Here is a 24,015-nt window from a genome sequence, read left to right as displayed (position 1 = left end):
TTGCTTTGCAAAGAGGTGGTTTGATGTTAGAATGTACGACGATATGTGTTTGATAAATTTTGCAACCTTTTCACCCTTTTTTTTCTTCTTCTAATATTTGTACTTCCGCCCACGTCTTCGGAAATTGTTAAATTCTGCAGAAATATAAATGTTTTAAATTCATTTGATTAAAGAAATATGATTAGTGGAATGGATCAAAACCATTATTGCTATATACATACACTTCGGAGAGGAATCTGCACAGGGTCCTTCATGACAATCCAGCGGACAGACTCCTCACATCCCGGGGCTGTAAGAGAGCCTCTGTATGTAAAGAAGTGATTGAGGTGGCGCAGGAAGTCCAAGGAATGTATTGTCACATTTGCTTCTGTATCTATAACAGAACGGACGCTTAGTGAACTAAAATGTGCAGCAATAATGTATAGTCATAGTAACCCACTCTTTGTGGCATGGTCTTTCCCATACCAAGACGCGTTTACATAAACTGTTGCATGATTCAGTAACTTTTATTGCTCTACAAACTAAACTGAAGGCATAACTGAAGAAACATTATCCGACCATGAAATATGAGTCAAACTGACCTTAATTTGCTCATATGATGCTGCATTTTACCAAGACGCATATGCATACAAAATTGTCTAACCAAAACGTAAAGCCTTGCTAATGTCTGATGAACGTACAGACGGAGGCTATATTCCTTCACAAGCATTGGTGTGCCAGATTTCTGCGTTAAACACGAGCTTTTGTCGAGATTCTTGTGAACAAGTCTGATCCTGCGAATGGAATTTTCCTATCCAACTCCGATGCTTAATGAACGATTACATATCTCAGATTCCTTGCTGTAAAGTGTGAGTTATAAACACAATGGCATCCAGTCGGTACAGATCAGGGATAAAGTTGACAAAACATACATAAATTCTTTCCATAATTGACATGCATATTATAAATTTTAGTTCACACAAAAAATGTATTAATACTTGCAATAAGGTTAAAAATGCGGATGTATTATACATGTATAACGTTTGAAATCAAAGCAACCGAATCATAGCAGAATAAAGTAACATTATGTATATCATGAAGCCATACAATGAGATAATCAAACTGCGTCTTATACGTCATGTGAGTTATAGATGATCTCAAATGTGTAATGATTTAATGTCTAATTTATGAAACGAGCCTTTTGCATCCTTTAATCTTACATCATTACAAATTAAGATTCTGTTTATCACGTACTTTTTATATGACTGGATATAGCTTAGAGAGAAAGAAGAAATACTTTCGTTCAATCTGATTCAAACGCTTCATATTTCATTTGTGACGCGTGTAACATAGTCCCATACACTAGTCGAATTAATAGTAAGCAGTTCTATAACTTATAACACTTGAAAGTATATTTTCTTTTTTTCTTCTACGAATTATAGTTCAAAGTCACATTGTCCTTCCAAATAAATAGAACATTTGACACGGACAAGCAGATTTTGCAATTCATGATGTCCAATGGAAATTCAGTGTCATGTCACGGTTTGACCCGAGTTAGGTTAGACGAGAGGTACACATCGTATCAGTAGTAAGCGTTCCAGTTGGTGGATATTCATGTGAACGGATGATTAAAAGATGCAGAAAATCCAGATTTACTGTAATATATCTGAAACAATATTTGCATTATTTGATTTTTAATAGTACTGTACTAGTAAACATATACATATAATAATATTATTTCGAGTCCGAATTGCATCACATAGTAAGAAACATTTGCGCGTTTGAGCCATGTTGCCCCTATAAAAATGGTTGCGGCTGGATAACGTTGTGTCAGTTGGGAGATCGGTATATGTCCACATAATTCTGTGAACAGAGGTGAGTTTTTTTTTATTCCGATAGGTTACCATTTAAACCAATCTTGTTATAGGGTGGATTCTGTTTTACAGGTATACGGCCCTCCTCCCACTCCCACCCCTCCCGATGTATATTGACCAATATACTAAGTTTTATTTGTTGCGAGCGATATTCCGACAAACGTGACCTTTTGGATTTGAAATATGACCGCCAAAATGTTGATAGTATTAGTAAAAATTAAACATTCAAGAAGGTGGTAGGGAAATTTTTTTACCAATATCTCAGCCAATCGATAAAGATAATACTGTTGAAGAATTTAAAGGGCTTATTAGGACCAATCAGAATCACATAAAGTGATATGCTAACATGGTGTCATATCAAAAGTATTAACTTGCACAAGCTGTGTGTATATTGTACCGACTATACGATAAAAGAATATATTCAAATGATGTGGCAATGGTAGCATTATCTAGTTAGAAGCGGTGTAGTGTAAACTGTAAACCCCTAAAAACATGTAACGGTATGGGGATAAAAACTTGATCCGTTTCTTTCGTGTGAGCAGGTAACTAAATTATGAACTCAAAGAATATTGTAAGAAACAGTGTCTCTATATGTCATACAACTGCTGATGTTACTAGTTAACCTTTTCTCACAAATGTCACATTTTCGGTTGTCGTATAACGACCAACCGCCATATTGGTAGCGCTCTACCGTTAGTAAGAACTTCTGGGAGAAAAATAACCGACATGATGTGTAGTTGTTTGCATTGGCCAGATGCACAGTCGAGAGAAGGTTAACATACTACCAGATAGATAACTTTAACAATACTTAAGATATGCAAGGTCCGTTTTTAATAACCAGGATAACAAGTGAGGAAACTCAGGGAAATTCTCTTTCTTTTAAAACCAAACCCTATGTAATGTGCGAAACTGTAGAGCGCAACCATTATAGGAAGTAGATAAATTCCCGTCTCTTCATATCTGTTTTACTGATAATAACAAATGATTGAGTCACAATGAATAAGATACTATTTTGGTTATTTTGTTAGAAATTTTGTCTTGATAGATATTGCACATATCGAATGAATCGAAGTTATAATGTTCAAACCACTGCAGTCATAATTAATGCTAATCTTAACGACAGCCAACTTATTAACGTACACTACATATTGTAAATTATTTTCTAGTTACAAATTCATCTAGTAAACATTCTTCAGTTAGTAAAAATTTGCTAACCTGCTAGTTAGTAAAAATTTGCTAACCCGTTACATATATGATACATTTATGTTATTAATATAAGTGTTTTAATTTAACCTTAAGCCATAGTCATGTAGAGAATCATCTATATGCAATCCTGGTTCCTTCCATTTTGGATTGGCCTGAGAAAGTTTCGTATTTGGTGACCATATACTTTCAGTTTACCTACTGTTTGGTCCATTAAAAATAGTGTTCTGGTAAGTAAATGAACTAATGTTTTAGAAATAATATAATTTCAATATTGATGTGTAGGTATAAGTGTGAAGCCAGTCATACGCTTAGAAACGACAATATTGGTTATCAGCGCTAAAAACACATCCCACGTTTATACAAATCGATAAAATTATTGTAGTCTTAATTATCGTCATATCTTTTAAATTTACAGCTATATTTAGTTTATACGATGTTTCTATTCTTTGTATAAAGATGTTCTACCATACTTAAATACTTTATGGTTATGTATTGTATGTATTTAAAATTCAGACTTTTCATTCTGTGCAGAATGTATTTGTTTATAATTCAATGCACGGCACACTACACAAGGTACTAGTTGGTTTGCATGGTATGCCGTGCCTTTGGTAATTTGTTAAATTGTGTAATGTGGTGTCGGGAAGTAATAAATACTAGAGCGTTATCATTGTTGGCCAGACAAATGATGAATACAGTCAGTGAAAGACATTCTTCATAACCACAATGTCATGTTGGTAGATCATACATTGTCAAATAAGAACGGAAACCAAGATTTATTTCCAGTTAGACATGAACAGTTGTCTCCCACCAAACATTACAGCTTCGCCTCCAAACCCAGCCCAAGTATTAAAATTCCAGAAAACGAACTGCATACAATTCATATAACTTTTGTTTATTTTCCATTCGTTGATATTGATAAAATGTTGCCTACTCTCTTTTGATGGTCTAACCAATCCCCATTATCACCTCCCTAAAAAAAAAAAAAAAAAAAAAAAAAAAAAAATTAAAAAAACACGCGCTATAGATTCTTTCTAACACCACTCTATGTAAAAGCAAGACCTGGAGGGTCAATAGACCTCTTAAAAAACACCGCAAGAAGATGCGGGCAGACAACAAAGCATGGTAGTTGAGGGTGGACATACTTAGACGACCGAGACTAAATTCGGAATAACCGTTCTAAACTAGCGTCACTGTCTCAACCTGTCACTGAAACAGTTAAAGCCAGCGCGCATTCAACCCAGGAACAAACCAATGTATTCGCAATGTCTGATTATTTTTCAGGCTAATTGTTTGAGAGCACCAATTCACCATTCCTTACAACCCTAAATACCTTAAACAAATAAGTGATACACGACTTATAATTGATCAATCACAATGAGAGAGTAATAATTATTTCCGAAGCTTTCTATTTACTTGAACGTATTTCCGCATCTAGTTCAAGCGCGTTTCCTGTGCGACGTTTGAACGGTAAAGTATTTATAAATGCAAAAAGTGCAAGAGAAGCCTTGTTACACAATGTTATATCTCATACGAGATTGAACCAGTGACATCGTTATCTAGTATGTGCTTACCTCCGTTGACCACCTGGGCACAGCTTCCGATAATGTCCGCCAGAGCGCTATTGGGTGTCTGACCAACCTATTACAAAATGGAACAGGTAAAAATATAATATTTTGATTATTCATAAAATGGTACATGTGAGTTCTCCTCCACTCCAGTTTCCGGTACAGTCTATTTAAATACCGCGTCAAAACCACCACGATTTTCAGCATAACTGATACTGTTTCCAAATTTTCACGAGTGTTTGAATAAATTATGTTTGTTTAAGTAGCAAGGATTTTTGTTTATTTATTTTCTTATTTATTTCTCTTTTTGCATAATATCAATTGAGGGTCCCATTTTGACGAGGCACAGTAAAGGGCCTTTACCAACGGCGCAGTAGGGCAGCCGACCAGAGCCTATCTGATGGCTGGATTCGAACCCGTACAATTCTGATCGCGAGTTCGCCTTGCTACCTTTGAGCCAACATCAATTTGTATTCAACCTACAGTAAAGAACAAACTGTCAGCAAACAGTCATCAAACTTGATGGAGAAAATGTGTTGTATGTTAGGTTGTTTGCTACCAGATTGGTTTTGCTTTGATGTGGGAGAAATAACTTGGGCTTGTGCTAATAGTGAAGGAAATTCGAACAATCATGAGGTGTAACCCGCTCAGTTTCAACAAAATTGTTATCACTAACGTATTTAAATTTCTTGATCAAATAGGCTAATATTTTGGCTCAAAATGTTTCTTGCAACCATCTTAAATAGTTCGTTTTATTGACACCTTACCTGAAGAAATACACCTATGACAGCCAATCCGTCAGATTTGTGCATTGCCTCGGCAAGATTACTGTATTTACTGTTGTAGTGGACGAGATGTATCTGTAATAATAATAATAATAATAATAATAACTATCATCATGATCTAAATAGTAATAATAATAATACCACTAATGATAATAATTATAGTTCTCATTAAAATAATAATATACTATACAGAGGATTTTTTCTTACGTTAATACCGGATATCTTACATCGTATGGTACCAAAATCTTGATATTATAAGGAGTGGCGTAGCCATGAGCTAAAATATGTAGCTTTTGGTACCACAAGATGAAATATTTCCGGTATTTACGCAGAAAAGAAATCTTCTTTTCATTATAAACTAAACTTACTCCAGAATCGAAGTCAAGAAGAGTAAACTCACTCTTCGGCACAACAACGCAACTCCCTTATCGTAAATTTGTCTCACTTCCATAGCCTGATCATAATAATACACGTGACTTAGGAAAAAGGAAGGATTGTTGTTGTCAGGGAAGAAAAGGGAAATAACTTCAGAGGTACGCGAAAGACGTCTGGTCAAATTTCTCAAAAGATTAATTTCTATAACTGAAATGTGTGGCAGTTTATATTTATTTCTTCTAGCTCACAAAGTATTCGTTTTTATTGTTGCAGTTACATCTTTTATAGGCACACACAATCAAGCTTCACATGGCATGATGGGAAATTTTATATTTTCACATGTGAAAATTAAAGGTTATATTTTTTATATAACCTGATGACATTGATGTATTTTTTGGGACCGTTGGGTGGATATCTATCATTATCTTTTGCTGTGGCCATTTTGTTTCATTAATACTAATGGAAGCTGCATATTTTGTTAAAGATGTGCATTTGAAGTTTTATAAAATACAACACCAAATTATTTAGAGGCAATTGGGATAGCAAATCCTCACTTTTATTTTACTACATGATCCACAGAAAAGCAGTTGGCCTATCATTCAGAATGTAAATGATTCTCCACTCACCAGCGAATAATGCAAACTAAGAGATACAGTGATTACAACTCTATTGTTTTTCCTTTCTAGACCGTGCATTAGTGTAATCATCGAATAAACAGGTTTGAAACGGCTTTAATTTGTATTATGTCCAGATGATATTTTAGCGTCTTACGCAATCATAAAATTTAAACGATCCAAAATTAATGGCATTTGATACTATATTAGTTGCGAGCGATAAGATTATTTTGTCATTTTTAATGCACCTTGCTACATGGGCAAGGTTACAAAGAGTTAGTCTCTTAGAGACAATACGTCCATCTCTTCATCTATTCGTCAATCTGCCAATCTGTGATCACGGTTTCTAACACTGTTACAGCCATATTTGTTGTTCGAGTTTTCCAGTCTATTTAATGCTTCTTCCGAACAAAGTACTAAGTAAACTCGAAGACCATGCAATTTTGGTTGTATTGCTGACAGTTGTAATTCGGAGAATTGTATTTCGGTGACATCTGGGTCTTCTTCGCACTAGAATGTGGATCTGAAAACGGCTTTCGAACATTCCACCATCCATATTATGTCTGAATTCATCTTAATGTGTTGTAACACTATTTCTTTATAAGGTGCGCAGGCCCGGATAGAGGGTGGGGGAGAGGATTCCAGGGGTTTCCAGACACCCCTAGGCTAAAAGAAAGAAGAAAAAAACGTACACACCCACAAACGTACAGTCACTTGTCACTTGAAATTTGACCATCATTTTATTCTTACGAATGATTATTGGGCATTATGCACACTTTGATTAAATAGACACATGTAGTTTTCTTTTGGTGCCCTTTCGAGGAAAATCAATCCATTTTGAGACTCTTAAGTGAAAAGCAGATTTCAGTCATCTTTTACAAAGCTTTGCTTGCATCGAACGTGATTTGAGTTAGGCACAAGGTCATCAGTGAAAATACCGTTCATGACCTGTGTCCTTGAAAGGGTCATCATAGGAATATGAATGTTTTGCAAAAATAACACATCTTATGTCAGAATATTTTACTTCAAGCAACGTTACCGTCAAGATGTATCTTAATATGATCTCAGATGACTTTGTTGACAGCAACGGTGGCTATATTTCTTAGAGTTAGGATCTATCATTGACCTTCAGAACTTATTCCAGTCGTTGCAAGCACTCTAACTTTAACATTTTGTTGTTGGATGTCAGACACATTTGATGTCATCTTGCGAGGGCTTTGAGATGATTTCGATTATGTGCACATTTCTATCGCAGCTTACTCATTTATGACCCCTGAATCGATTGAAATCAGAAATAGTCTTAGGACTTGTGACCACTTTAGCACCTACATTGTTATGTTAGATTTTAGTCAAATCTGACGGTTAAGCTTCGCGTTATTGTGACAATAGTCATGTATGTTTATTATCAGCATAATGCCCCTGTCGACACACATCAGACTCTATACGTCAGAGATGACAGTTGCACATAACATTATTGAGTTGCATATAACATTATTGAGTTGCATGTAACATTATTGAGTTGCACATAACATTATTGAGTTGCATGTAACATTATTGAGTTGCACATAACATTATTGAGTTGCATATAACATTACTGAGTTGCATGTAACATTATTGAGTTGCACATAACATTATTGAGTTGCATGTAACATTATTGAGTTGCACATAACATTATTGAGTTGCATGTAACATTACTGAGTTGCATGTAACATTATTCAGTTGCACATAACATTATTGAGTTGCATATAACATTATTGAGTTGCATGTAACATTATTGAGTTGCACATAACATTATTGAGTTGCATATAACATTACTGAGTTGCATGTAACATTATTGAGTTGCACATAACATTATTGAGTTGCATGTAACATTATTGAGTTGCACATAACATTATTGAGTTGCATGTAACATTACTGAGTTGCATGTAACATTATTCAGTTGCACATAACATTATTGAGTTGCATATAACATTACTGAGTTGCACATAACATTACTGAGTTATAACATTATTGATACTTAATACTGAATAATGTCGATAGGCACAGCTCTTTTGTTTATCTTATCAGGGCTAATTGAGTCTGGAATAGGTTATATGTCATTCCATTAGGTACACATGTTAAATTAATAAGACTTAATGTCCTCTTTAACACAACGACATAATTAGAAGGTAGGAAGTTATGCGGCTGTGCTTTGTAATGCAAGAAACACTTGATTTTTTATGTGTAGATTTCAGATTTATTGTTGTTGTAGGGTTTAACGCCATTTTTCAGCACACGATAGGGTATACATGGCGGCCAGTATTAATGGTGGAGGAAGAACCCGGAAAAACCCCGGAAAGAACCACCGACCCTCGAGAAGCTACTGGCAAGCTTTCTCACATACCCACATTGGCAGAATCCGAGAATCGAACCCACGCAGACAGAAGTGAGATGGCAATGATCCGTAACGGAGATCGCTTTAGACCACTCGGCCACTCGGGGCCCCTGATTTCAGATTTAGTTTTACATGAAGCTGTAGGACCCTTACTTGCTGTTTATATGTCCTTTGAACCCGAATTCAACATTCTGGTGGCAGCAGTGGAGTTCCAATAATTCTGGAGCGATTTGCTTAGAATTATTCATTACGTTTAAGTAATATTTGATAATTATGGAAGATGTGGATCCCGTTAGCAGCAACTGGTTATAATGTAATGTACATGGTAGAGTTGCTCAGTACAACGTGTGTCTCACTGTAACAAGTGTACACAAAAGGGCCCATAATTTACAGCACGAGCAATATAGTGTCTCAATATGTATGTTATGGGTGGACTTTTAACATAACCTTAACAATCTTAGTGATTTCGCTACGATGTTTACAGTGTGGCAGTTTATTGTGATGTCCAGCACTGGGGCATGGTGCCACAGGCATGTAATATCATGTCCCACCCAGTCACATTATCCTGACACCAGACCGACCAGTCCTAACACTAACCTTTTAATGATGAGCGCTTCGCGAGGTAGCTATTAGTACCATTTTTATAAGATTTTGGTATGACTCGGCCGGGGGTTGAACCCGCGACCTCCCGCATCCGAGGCGGACGCTTTAACCACTTATGTCACCGGAATATTCTTGAATGAAAGAAAAGTATATTGAAAACAAAAGGAGTTTAAAACTGGGGTTAGAAAGAAATATATTAAGAATGGAACATGGACTGGACATAAAGTGATAGGAAATTAACCTAGAAAGATTTATACATCAAGACAACGCAACAGAGAAACTTCTTCACCTTGATTGCCTTAAAGGCAAAGCTTCATCTGTACGACCAAGAACGGGGCGAAGATATCTGGACCTTTCTAACAGAGTTTGAAGAGGTTGTAACTCAGGCTAAACGGTCTGCTGGTTTGAAGGTTGCAGCTCCAGACGCTTGAAAAAAAGAGGCTAGACTTGTTGTAACTCGAGCTTGTGGTGATTAAATGGAGCTCAGGAAAATACCGATTGATCTCTTTCGAAAACGACCACATGAGCATTTTATTAAATTGTTGAGGGTGAATAATAAAGTACTGAGACGTATTGAGATCTGGAGGCCAGGAATGATCAACACTTAAAACTTTTTATGATGATTGTGACACAGATATGACCGTCACAGGAGACTATCGTGTTGGTGAGAGTTGCCAGATTGACGGGCATAATGTTACATTATACACAGCAAATGATCAACAATTTACATCACAGTTGACCCTGGAATTATTGACACTCCGCATTAAAGGGGACCAGAGCAAAACGGACTTGTCCCAGATTTAACCGCAGAAGCTCTATTGCGGACGGACATTTACTGTTACCCGGTCGATGACAAAAGGAAACGGTATGCAGGCTTGCCCACTTGTGGCAACAGAACCGATCTTATAAATTGCAGTGAATATCATAGGGCCATTATCGAGAACAAAGTCTGGATTCAAATACATTCTGCTAATGATTGATGATGCTTCGAGGTACTCCGAGACACGGAGGCAACAAGTGTTAAAAAAAACATTGATGGGTTGTTTAGCCGACTTGGCACTCCTAGAGTCATATAAACAGAAACAGAGACCAACTCCACTAGCACCTTATTGAAACAGCTGTATGAATTATTTAGTATCCGTGAAGTTAAAACAATGCCGTGTTTCCCACAATAATGATACAATGATGTCAATGATGCGGAAGTTCTGTGCAACAAACAAAAAGCATGAATGGGATGAAATGTAACCATAACTATTATTAGCATATTACGAAGTCCCACACAGACAAACTGGATTTTCATCCTTTTGCTGGTTCGACGTCCTACACGAATGCTGGGAGGCTTGTCGATGGTTGAGCATGTTTTGAATATACTTCAGAAATTACATGACATCGGAGCTCCGGTAAAGAATAATCAAGGTATTGTACAATCATCAAAAACAAACAAGAGAACTTGGCCCAGGTAACGACGTCCTTATTGTATTGCCATTAAGCTCGTCCAACATAAGGACATGATGGCAGGGTCCTTATAGCGTGCTTCTGAAAGTCAATGACGTTAACTACCAGGTATTTCTGCCCGGTAGGCGCGGTACGGTCACCTATCAAGTAAACCTATGACTTGGATACAAGCATGCCATGTTGTTGGCACCCTTGATGGATGAAAACGATGGCGTCTATGTCAACTTTCCATCAAGAGAAGGCAAATGTGACGCGGATGTTAAGCAAAGAAAGGATATTTGAAATGTATATTCAATCCAGTAAATTGTCCCGACTATTTCACTTGAAACCTCCACTAATACACGAATAAGCATATGATTAAATATCATAATTAGCCGAACGTTTCTTAACAACTAGTTGATGGCCATCAATTACCATTTGTGCAAGCAAAGGATATTTTATTTTTAAAATGGTGTTGTTACTCATGTGTGATTTCCACTTATAATATACTTGATGAACCAAAACGGTTTATAAAACCTTTTGTACCAAAACTTGATAGCAAGGAAACCGCAAGTAGAGATTCGTTTTCAGCCCTGATTAACATTTTTTTAAAACAGTTTGTATGCATAAGTCATGCTTCCTTGTTCTACGTATGTTTATGGCTTATAGGAAATAACATGATTCGAAAGTAGGTTTAGAGTCTGTAAATGACACATTTATCGTTGACATTACATGCAGAGTTGTGGGTTGACATTTATCGGTGACATCGCAAACAGCGTTTTTGGAATATGTCACAATTTGACACTTAAAGGTTATAGTAACAGGAGTAAATGTCACTAACGTCGATTTAAACGTCACACATTGAAATTGCGACACTTACTGGCAGTACAGTACGTCCGTGTTTTGCAAGGTACGCCGTTTTGTTTGTTTACAAGTGATGAAAAGACATGCATGTGTTTGCTTGTGTGTCTGTGTGTGTGTGTGTGATTTGGATTTTTTAAGTAGCTTTAACAATTTTTCAGTCATATCGCTATGATGTCTGCAGTGTGGCAGTTTATAGTGATGTCTAGCACTAGGGCATCATGCCGCAGTCATGTAGCATGATGTCCCACCCAGTCACATTATCCTGACACCAGGCCAACCAGTCCTAACACTAACCTCTTAATGGTGGTTGCCAAGCGATGCAGCTGTTAGTACCATTTGTATGTCTTTGGTATGACTCGGCTGGGGTTCGAACCCACGACCTCCCGCATCCGAGGCCGGCGCTCTAACCACTAGGCCACCGGAACGGTCAAAAAATGTATACATATTTATAAGAAGTATGGGTCTCTTTAATAATCCTGAAAATCGGTGTGGTATTTTGACTGTACGTCAGTCTCACCATTTCATCTCTTATTATACCTCATCACAGGGGAAGTAATTCATTTCTGAGTCGCGATTTCCGTCCGCCTGCTGTTAAACTACAAAACCAAGATAAATTACCTCTTAAAAGATGAAGAGTGCACATTCACAATCAGTTTTCGTCTATATAATGTGACAGTCTCAGCGAATGTAATCACACTTTAATAATTGCATCGTAAACGTCTCCCACGAGGAGAAACCATTATTCTCCCACAATGTACGAATTATCTTTCCTCTAGACTGGTTTCAGTATCATGATTAGGCATATTTCCATACATTGTTCGATAGTGAGTTACGTTACAAGTTGACATTGAACCTGTCTAAACCCTCCCTTATTACCTCTCCATCAAACCCCTCACCATCCATTCTATGTTCTGAGCCTTCACCAAATTGTTTGGAGAAGTGGATATGGAACTGAGCCAACACATATTCTTGTCCCTCGCTGTACGGCACCTCGTATAGGCGGTAGGACGGCATATTGAGGTTCAACATTTTGACTGTTGGGGCGTGACCTGCAAGTCATTTTTATTTAATTTAGCATCCAGTAAAATAAATATGTTTTGATAAAAAAGAAAGTAATTAGATGACAAATCATGTCCATGGATGCACACCACTAATATAATTAAACAAGATGCTGAAGTAGGTCTGATATCGCCAAAAAAGCTTACGTTATTTAACAGTAGAGCAGACGTGTTTGTCAGTGTAAAAACATAGCCTGATATAAATATCTCCCGGTCTTTATATCAGGCCGAATTTTACCTGCTTCAGTACAGTCTGTTATCAATTAAGATAAGATCAATTAAGTTGAAATCAAGATAAAGACATGTTTGACATGTGTAGTTATACAACGGATATGCACATATAACTATATATAACATGCTTCTTGAAACTGGACGAGAACACTACAGAAGTGATAAGCTAGCCCAATCCGATGTAAGATAACTTTTCAATATGGCAAGATTTAACTTATTTTATAAATTGTCTTTTGTCATGATGATACGTGTTTATTTACCAAGTTTTAATATATGTTGATTGAAATTTTGTTTCAAGAATGGTAACAAGCTCAGCCAACCAGGTACAAGATTACAACATAAATACATCATCAAAATGACCGAATACCTTATAATCAAACACACTGAATACATTATTGGTATAAGCCTACTTAACAAGTTTTATCAGTTTAGATGTACTAGAGAGTTTAAACCTCAGCCAATTAGATAATAAACGTCAACCAATTAGACGATAATAAACGTCAACCAATCAGACGCAGATAACTTCATTACTATGCGTAGGTCTCTTTCATGAGAAGATTTTTTTTTTTGGACCTTGTGATGTTGTAGGATAAACAAAATCGGATAATAAGTACAGTCTCTAAAGTGCCAAAGGGCTGATAGACTCATTTGTTCTAGTAGATCTTGCTCATAATAAATGTCTTCAAAGATCATCATAATGTAAGCAGATATTCCAACTTCAACAAAATTCGGACCAGGTATATGGCATCCAGAGGGTTTAAGCGCTCAGCCAATCAGCTGTAAGATCAGCTACTTTATAAGGGAAGTCAACGTTTGATAAACGTAAATTAGGACTGAACATTGAAAAAATAAAAATAGGTCCGGTTTTGATGGATTTACCGCTGAATTTTAAAAATTCTTTAGCAAAGATTTAAGAGGCTTAGTCTTTAGGTCTTTAAACGCTGGATACAGCATGAAACAATTGTCAGAATTTTTAGGTGCATTTAAAATCAGTTAAGCATAAGAGATGCATAAGAAATCGGAGACATATCTCGCTGCTTAATGATTAAAAAAGTTGTTGTTGTTGTAGGGTTTAACGCCATTTTTCAGCACACGATAGGCTATACATGGCGGCCAGTATTAATGGTGGAGGAAGATCCCGGGAAAACCCCGGAAAGAACCACCGACCCTCGAGAAGCTACTGGCTGGCAAGCTTTCTCACATACCCACATTGGCCGAATCCGAGACTCAAACCTACGCAGAAAGAGGTGAGGTGGCAGTGATCTGTAACGGAGAGCGCTTTAGACCACTCGGCCACTCGTGTCCCGATTTAAAAATTACTTCTGCTTCTATTGCGATAGGTCAAGATGGTCTTCCCTCTCACTGTTTGCAACAATCGATGGGGTTTTATGAAAGACATAATTATTAGTGAAAATACAAAACTTATAAAAGACCTGATGCAATATCATGACAAGAACAAAAATGAATCTGATCTTGTAGCATTGCCAGACTGGAATAATTCATTCAGTTTGGCATACTGGACTTATAATTTACGAGGCTGCGATAAATGCACGTTTTGTAAGGTGATAAATTACTACATTGAACATTAATAAGATATATGTGCGATCAAAGAACATAATATATCTAATGGATTTATATGTATGTCCCGAATTTAAGATTTTTTAATGGTTTATATTGTTTAGGAAAACAAATCAGTTTGGTAAAGGTAAATAATTTCTATTTTTGGAAAAAAATATTTTACGTACAGACCACGTTGTGAATAAAAATTCTAACTCACCTATTGTAAGCATAATTTTTAATGATGTAAAAGGCTGGGAAAAGATGTGGCCCAAGTGAATAATATAACTAATTATGTTGAAAAGAAATGGATCGTATTGTCGATGTTTGATATTTATCTTGTTTTTAATCTTTTAATCATGCCAGTGTGTCTCTTTTTGCAAGTAAATCACATTACAAGAAAACAGTAGACCCTGAGGTGTGTGTAGTTTCGTTTTCTCTACTGAGCAAATGTTTCAGGACACGAACAAGTTTTAAGGTATTGTGCCTATTACCAAACTAGACGATATGATGGAATGTGTAAACCCTAGACAATATATTTAGCACAATAAAAAATTACCTCATTTATTTATATTATTTGATTGCACGTGTGGTGTAACTCGTACGAGATCTCAAAGGTATAAGCCTTGGTTCCGAGTTTGATAAAACTTGGGTCATCAACATGTCATCTAGAATGCTAACACGCTAATTATCTAGAATGCTAACAAACATGTGCTCTTGGTAATTATCGAACACATCCGAAATCCGAGTTAAAATTCCAATAATCACAAAATCGAGAAGAAATATAGCCCAAAGAAGGTACATAAGCTTTGCAAACCAAATGCAAGATGACCTCATTGATATCGATGGATGTCCTTTAGTATCAGTCTTCCAGGGGTTATTGTTATTAGCCTATATTCCAAGTTTGATCACAACTGAATCAGAACATCTTCTATATAGTGGTTAGAAGCAAACGTTATAGAAAATACACCACAGGGTAATACATTTTATTTAACATTAATGCGTGCTTCTGCCCACTGTTTCATGAGAGAACAGAAATGTAAAATCTGACATATTTAAATCTAAACTGCACCCGTACCACGATCGATTCCGAAACATACGATTCAGAATCGTAAATATAAATGTAAATAGACACTGGATGGTCCCAAGAAAATAAAAGAAAATACAAGCATAACTAATTGATACTATTTATATTTAGTGTCACTAATGCTACCATTGGTGCGACTTTTACTACCAAATGCAGTACTACGACTGTCAACTCTCTCTCTCTCTCGTTGTGTTGAAAGTCTTAGTGCTGTGCAATCCTTTAGCACATTACCTACTTATCTACCTACCAGTCTAAGTAATAACTGGCATTTATAATTAGCCACACAGCTATTAACCTACCTGTTCCATTGTCTACTTATATTTATGCATATGAGAACAGTAGGTTATCAGGATCTGTTGTATTCTATATTTCTTAAAAGATAAGACCCACATTTATTTTACAACTCTATGGTCAAAAACTAAGTAATAAAAAGAAGTAAAGTCAGGTTTTGTAAAATTTAACAAACAATTTAATTATTGATTTATTAGTGAAAATGCGAAATGAACTTACAGTATCAGGAAGTGAATCAAAACTAATCTTGAACGAATTATATTAAGGTCCAAAAGAATGAAAGTTCTGCGTAAACTTCGAACCGGAAATGTACTGGTTCACCAAGAATCATGACGTTATAACAATGGCGTTGTCCAGAGATCGTTTGAATACTTCTCAATAGTTTCAGAATAATATTATAGTCCAAATAATACGCACTTTCTATTTCCACTGAACAGTACAAACAAATGTTTTACCTATCGAATAATATCTAAATACAACATGGAACACGTCTGCAGACTTGCAACAGGGACACAAGAAATAACCAGGACTCCAAAATTAGGAATGAATCTGATATCTCAGTTCTCTCTTTATATGTACCTTCTAGCACGACTCTCTTTTACAGCATAACCCCACGTGACAGATCATACTAATCAATACATTTTTCAAAATGACTTTTCAGGTGACCTAGCCCATTCAATGGAAAATTACTAAATTCTTCTAGAACCGTCTAAACCCCATCACCCAGTGAGAAATTAACTCAAGGTAATCAACGAGTCTTATTGTTAGTAATTTTTGATACAAATACTTAAGCAAAATATTTATAGATCCTATGTAACTTTTACATTCTTAATATTCCTAAAACAGACACTATATATATATATATATATATATATATATATATATATATATATATATATATATATATATATATATATATATATATATATATAGACTCATTAACATTATATTGCTAAAAGGTTCTTAAAGTTGTTATCAATATAAGAGCCAATAGCAAAATTGAAGCTAACCGTTATTTTTCACTACAACTTCCAGGGTTGACTGTTTTGGCATGTAGTACCATGTTCTGAATCGTTTTCCGTATTCTACTTGACTGGTCACGATGTTGATCGGAGACTGGTGAAGCCCGTTGCACTGTGGAAAATTAATTCCCCATTTCTTCGGCCCTGTGGATTACACGAGAAATGTAGGTTTCAGATAACTGGAGGATCATGTACAGGTTTGGCAGCTGGTGCTCGCCATACTAACACACAATTGAAATCACTGCTGTGTCCCACTTAGTACTAGCATTGTACGCCTACTTTTGGTTTGAAATCAGTAAAAACGTTCGATGACGGTCAATGTTACGTTAAGGAAAACAAACTCCATGCGTTTTTTAATTATTAATACTTTTAAATATCGTTTGACAGCTTGTTTTATTGTGTAAAATATTTGCTGTACTGTTCGAGTGACATTTTTACAGCATCAAAGATTGTTCGGTACCTTATATTTTTAAATTTTTTACCCTTTTATGAAATTTGACGGATATTTTTAGCGGGGAATCCAGATATACATTCAGAAAAGGGTGTGCTGTGTGTGTGTGGGAGGGGGCATAAACAAACGGGCGAGGAATATGTGGGACGGAACAGAAAGCGGTAGCCCATAGGGCCCAGCAGATGATCTCGTGACAAAGAAAATGAGGAGTATACACTGTGTTCTATTTGCCCTCACTTGTGCATCACATACCTAACGTTTTTGTTTGACAACTGTTTTGACACTAAGAATTGTTTTTTACTCAGTCTAATCCACAGTTGAGACAATAAGGGGAGTTTTGATTCCTAATCTTGGATCCCTAGGGGATATACTGATACGTCAAAGGATAAAGGGCTGGGGGCGGGGTCCAAACGGTAATAATAAAAAACAAGTGAGGACGTCCATTGGTAATATCAACCCTGTTAGTTGCTACAGTTTTTGTCTCCTAATGACAAATTACTCCAACAGTAATCAAGAAGAACCAAGGAGTATTCTCCAGGAAGAGTCGTTAGCATTCGGATGGGTTTGGATTTCACCATTGACCGGAAGCTACAGTTTCGTATTTTCCATAGGGCCAGAATTTTAAAGATAAAGAATTTCCGCTGTTTCCCTCACTGTTGAATCAGGCTACATACAAAAGCCCTTGTATACCATAGGTATTGTCTAAAGAACTTTTAACTCCCTATATTTTGTTGTATGATTGATGTGTGCAATATGGGTTAAAGATTATATAGTTTGGCCTTGCCTCAGATGTTCATCATTAAAAACATTGCTAGCTCCGCTTGATCATTTTCACTTCCTGGAACTCAGAGGTAATTTTTTTTTTAAAAAGAGCTGATAACTTTTTGTATACATTTTAAGTTTTTGTTATTTATTCATTGCACATTCAAAAGCTGTTACTGTCTAGTCTGCCAAAATTCGTTCGTCTAGTTTAATACCTGCTAAAGAAAATGTACTTTAGACTAATTGAGGTTAATTTTTAGCCCAAGGGAACAGTCATTATAGTTAACTGTATGCTTAGATCACGTACTATTTCCACAAGTACAATATCCATAAATTTTTGTCACAGTACATAAAAGTAGCATAGAGGCATGTCAACCTTGTCTCCATTGTGCATATTGTACATGCTAACAACTTCACCTTACGCACACACACCGCACTCTCTCAAAAGTTCATAACATTTGTAGAGTGTCGTCTAAATATATTTCATATATTATCTGTTTGGAAATGTTCTGTTCTAAACTTACTTTTCCGTCAATAGTGAAATCTCAGACTATCCGAATGCTAACTGCAATAAATGTCCAATTTTTCTCCAGTATGTCATGAATTGAAATTGGTTTGTTAAGATATTTGGAAAATTAATTCATTTGTGAATACAGCTGGCGTGAGCTATATATTAGGAGACGTGTACATTAGGAGACGTGTATATCTGTTTGTTTGTGAATGTGTGTCTGTTTATCTGTGTGTATCTATATGTATGTAAATTTGGCTGTGTGTGTGAATTGGATTTTTATTGTAGTTTTAACAATTTTTCAGTCCTTTTGCTACAATGTCTGCAGTGTGGCAGTTTTTAGTGGTTTAGTACTGGGACATCCTACCGCATAATGTCCCACCTAGTCACATTATCCTGACACCAGACCGAACCGTGGAAAAACTAACCTCTAAAGTTATAACAAAATAACAGTTGGAAATACCGAGGCGTTATATGGTTACCGGTTAGAACCAAGTCCGTAGAGATCACGGGCACTAGGGTAAGAAACACCAGGGCATCTCCTAGTTCTTGTTCAAACAAAAATTGTCTTTAATAAAATTAAAAAGTGTTGTTCTGCCTAGGCCCCATGGATATATCCCCAGTTGCCCCCCCCCCCATGTCAGTCCTGGTTGGACCCTCTTTCACTCTATCCAATGATGTATAACTATTAGGTTTTTTTTGCAACGAACCCCTGCGGGAACCAATGGAGAAAATTATTTCTATGAAACTTTGCTTGGAGGGGGTTATCACCAGAATTTATTCTCACAATAATCACAAGCACACACACTACAAACACCAGTCCTAACACTAAGTTCTTAATTAATGCTAAGCGCCAAGCAAGTCAGCTGCTAGCACCATTTTAAAAGTCCTGGTATGGCACAGCCGGGATTCGAACCCGCTACCTCCCGCATCATAAGCGTATATGTTAATAACTTAGACTACCGGAGCGGTCCAAACATTATATAATTCTTTAAATATTTGCCATTAATATCCACTTGCTGTTTTAGTTGTAGTAAACCGTATATTGCTTATTCCACGAATTATTTTTTTTGTGGTCTATTTCCCTTGAAAAGTATTTGTTGTCCCATGTTTTTTACGACCTATTACCCAGTGTGGGCGTGGCTCCGGGTGATTCATCTTTACTAATCACTGCCATCTCACCTGTCTTCGTGGGTTCTAGTCTCGGGATCGGCTAATATGGGTACTTGAGAAAGCTGCCAGTAGCTTCCCGTGTGTCGGTGATTCATATAGGGGTTTTCCGTGCACCTTCCACCACCAGTTACACGCCCGCCACTTAATGCATATTGTGTGCTGTGAAATGGCGTTAAACCCCAAAAACAATAAAGAACAACATTGCACAGTAAGGTAACCAACAGGGGACTGACATTTAGAACGGTTCGCTTAATGAAAGAGCTTAATTGCAAGTACTCCAGCGACACATTTTTACAAACAGAAAGTTTATTTTATATAAGTCTAATTAAGTTATGTAATAAAACATTTGTTTTATGGCTTTGCAGGGAACAAGCCAAATTATTGGCTCATCGTTGCTGCGAGGAAACATGTTCTCTACTGCCCTCGGCATATGGCTTAGACAATAAAAGTATCTCGCGAAGAAAATGTATGTTACTGCATTAAACTGTTGTAAGAGTGCATGCACCTGAAGGCAATTGCACGAAACTTTCTCACACTTTGTTCTCAACATGTGTCACTTGTCAAGAAAAGGTTACAAGGTATGCGTTGTATTTACAGTAATAAATGTTGCTCACGGGTGATAGTTATAGATGCTGTTCACGGATGATAGTCATATGTTTTTCACGCATGATAATTATAGATGTCGTTCTCGGATGATAGTCATATGTTTTTCACGAATGATAGCTATAGATGTCATTCATGAATGATAGTTATAGATGTCGTTCACCAATGATAGTTATAGATGTTCACGGATGATATTTTACTTTTCAAACGCAGTTTTTCATTTGGTCTCCATCAGATCGTCATCGTTTTACGCGAGTGTGATAAATATTTGTTGCAGTATTTGTCCAAGATAACTGAACGAGGAAATAGATAAATTTATAATAGAATCATTTTATTACACGTTTGCTGTGTTCTATAGTTTGAATCAACTGTGTAATATATTTTGCAATATAAAGTCATGTAATAAATCATGTCGAGGTTTGGTTCAGTGCCTTAAGGCAACACAAATTCACTTAATGCCGAGGCAATTGGCGTAAAAAGTCTTGCCAAATGGCAAACCAAGGTAGCTGACACTGATATATCCGATGATAGAATTCGAACCCGTGCCATTTCCTTAGTGAGGCCGCACGCTAACCGCTGAACCATTGAATAACTTTAACTTTTTGTTCGCCAAGATTAGCTATAGACATAAAATATTCAACTCGTGTCATAGCATTTCATTTAAAATGAAGATTTATGTTAGATCCTATATTTATAACTTTGTTAACGCCAGGTTGTGTGGGACAAAATACAATGCAGCTATGTTCTCGGTGCTAAATGGTTATATTTATTATTCCGGTGTTGTAGTTAGAAAATGACCTTTATAACTTCCGTGTTAAATAGAATGCATAATTATAACAGAAGGGTAAAAAACAGACAAATGCAATTAGATTCTAAAGTGATACATTATTTTTGAAGAGAAACAAATATCGACCACTTTTATTTCATTGCATACGAAACATTCAACTTTTAACAAGATCCTTCAAAATATGTACAAATATTGAATTTATATCAAGTGGTTAGAGCGTCCGCCTTAGATATGGGAGGTCGCGGGCTCGATCCCAGCCGAGTCATACCAAATACATAAAAATGGTACTAGCAGCTGTCTCACTTGGCGCTCAACATCAAGAGGTTGGTGTTAGCACTGGTCGGCCTGGCGTGAAGACAACGTGACTGGGTGGGACATGATGTTACATGTCTGCGGCAGGAGGCCCCAGTGCTAGACATCACCATCACTGTCGTAGCGATATTTTATTAAAGCTACGTTAAAAATCCAAATCTCTCTCTCTCTCTCTCACACACACACACACACACACACACACACACACACATACACACATATTAGATCCCGCGCAACGTCCGCGGTTTACCGTCTGTGTTCTGCTGTGTTCTATGATTATTCACATAGATAATATAAACAGATACGTACTTCTCCTTCCCAATTCAAAGTAAAATAACACATTAATCAGAAGAAGAACAATTCGCGCCTTCCTAAATGTGAATTAGAGTCGTCTTTAACAGAAAAAGGCCATATTTATTTCTCGGTCACGCAAGCATCTAAGAATAACTGCGAATTTCACAGTTACATTATTGATCGGGATTCACTCTAATAAATTATCACAATTGATTTTACTTGGAAAGTCCAACAATTCACGACCTACTATAAATAAAAATAAACATTTTGCATGAATTTAAGAGCTATGACATAATTTTGATAAATAATTGTCAAAACTCAAAACCACGTTTCGTGTGAGACCTTGTTAAATTTAAATTTAATCATTACCAATAAATACTCAATTATATTTCCTTGATTGGTCTGCAAATGCAAATGATAAATGTTGTGACATGAGGCGGTGGTCCCCTGAATTCTTGCAGGTATATCTGTAACCACCCGCAAATAAAATAGCTCCCACCGAATACCAATCAAGTTTATATGTATCATATCAATCATTAATAACTGTAAAACAAATTATTACTTAATTAAATTTCATCTTCTCTTGAACAAACAAGGTATGAATATTTCTTTCATTTTCAAATTGTATCCTTTTTATGGATCTTAGTGTTCCCCCCCCCCCAAAAAAAAAAAAAAACTGTACTGTAGAAAAAATTGAGAATGAGTTGGCTTTATATTGTAGTGGAAATATAATATAAAGCAAATCGAATTGCACTTTATGCAAATCGATTCTTTCTTTCTTTCTTTCTTTCTTTCTTTCTTTCTTTCTTTCTTTCTTTCTTTCATTAATTGTGGTTCTAACATTAAAGTTCGGCCTAACAGCTGAACGTAGTTATGATTAATATTTTGTAAAATAAAAAAATAAAAAATAAAAACCTATTTAATTATTCTCGCTTTTCAGAGGCTGCACATCAGTATATGCTAAAGGAGCTGTAATATACGACAGTTTCTGTACTTGTACTTGGTACTGTACCACAGTACACTGTTTGTACGTTTATTTTGTGCTGTAATGCAAGACACCTTCTGCTCATGCACAAGGGGCTGTGATACCGTGCACATTATGTGCGTGGTCTGTGCGCTGTGATACAGTACATGCAGTGCATATGAAAAAAAGAAATATTGCATCACTTTTATATCCAGTAGCAGAAATCGTGTTTTTGATACACTTTGCATGACGTTATATTTGATAGAATTTTATGAAAATTGAAGAATCATACATAAAAGAACTATGATGATTAATGAATTAAATAAAAATTAAACAATTAAAATATATTTGTTAAATATTATATTGTATAAACATATATTATAGTACATATAATTATTGGTTATGTTATTACCGACGTTTGAGCAAAAGTTGTAGTCCCAGTCATGGTGATGACTGTGGTCGTTATTGTTAGCGTCATGCCCCAAATGTTGCTGCTTTTGCTTATTGTTGTTGTTGTTGTTGTTGTACTGTGGATCATTTAGAACGGCCTGGATTGCAGAATGTTTTATGCTTGGAGAGGAAGACAGAAAAGACACCAATGGCCGGTCTCTTGCTGCAATAAATGAAGGAATCGCATAGTTACAATTTAACATAAAACATGATACAAAACTTTACTTCATTCTTCTTTTGTTGCTATCAGAGAGAGAGAGAGAGAGAGAGAAACCATACTCGAAACATTCAGTTGGGTGAGGCAAAGTTTCCAGTAATGTTCTGTATTCTCCGCCAGAAACCCGATTTCAGAAAATCTAATTTAAACAAAAGCAGCTCTTGTAATAAATGATCTAAACAATAGTATTAAACGATTATATATATATATATATATATATATATATATATATATATATATATATATATATATATATATATATATATATATATATATATATATATATATATATATATACATACATGAGATAGATTAAGGCAGGATGTCATAAAAAATAAAATGCATGACATCGTGATCTTACTATTCGTAAATATAATAGTTTTTTTGAAACCGTCCGTTTAACTTCCAATTTTAAACTATCCAATAGGCATATTGAAATTTATTTGTGTGTTACATTATATGGTACATAATACCTTACGTTTTATTTATGTTAGATGCATGGAACTTGCTGAATAACTTCCATGTTAGCTCGCAGAAGGGAGGCATTTTTCAACTGTGGTATTAAAATTATCTCT

General features: G+C 35.9%; 1 protein-coding gene across 1 annotated transcript in view; it reads right to left on the bottom strand.

The window, feature by feature from the left end:
- The window catches only part of LOC149776510 (uncharacterized), a 42,164-nt gene that overhangs the window by 3,360 nt on the left and 14,789 nt on the right, over window positions 1-24,015 (bottom strand). The window contains exons 2-7 of the mRNA XM_089940950.1: window positions 23,186-23,386; window positions 16,908-17,063; window positions 12,550-12,722; window positions 5,392-5,484; window positions 4,631-4,697; window positions 222-373 (exon numbers count right to left, since the gene is read on the bottom strand). Coding sequence (XP_089797076.1) covers window positions 222-373; window positions 4,631-4,697; window positions 5,392-5,484; window positions 12,550-12,722; window positions 16,908-17,063; window positions 23,186-23,386 — 842 coding nt within the window. The remainder of the gene's footprint in view (window positions 1-221; window positions 374-4,630; window positions 4,698-5,391; window positions 5,485-12,549; window positions 12,723-16,907; window positions 17,064-23,185; window positions 23,387-24,015) is intronic.

The sequence above is a fragment of the Sinohyriopsis cumingii genome, chromosome 18 (genome assembly GCF_028554795.1).
Source record: "Sinohyriopsis cumingii isolate HCF-2022 chromosome 18, ASM2855479v2, whole genome shotgun sequence".
Taxonomy (NCBI): domain Eukaryota; kingdom Metazoa; phylum Mollusca; class Bivalvia; order Unionida; family Unionidae; genus Sinohyriopsis; species Sinohyriopsis cumingii.
The sequence above is the reverse complement of the archived record's forward strand: the minus strand, read 5'-3'. Positions and strand labels throughout refer to the sequence as shown.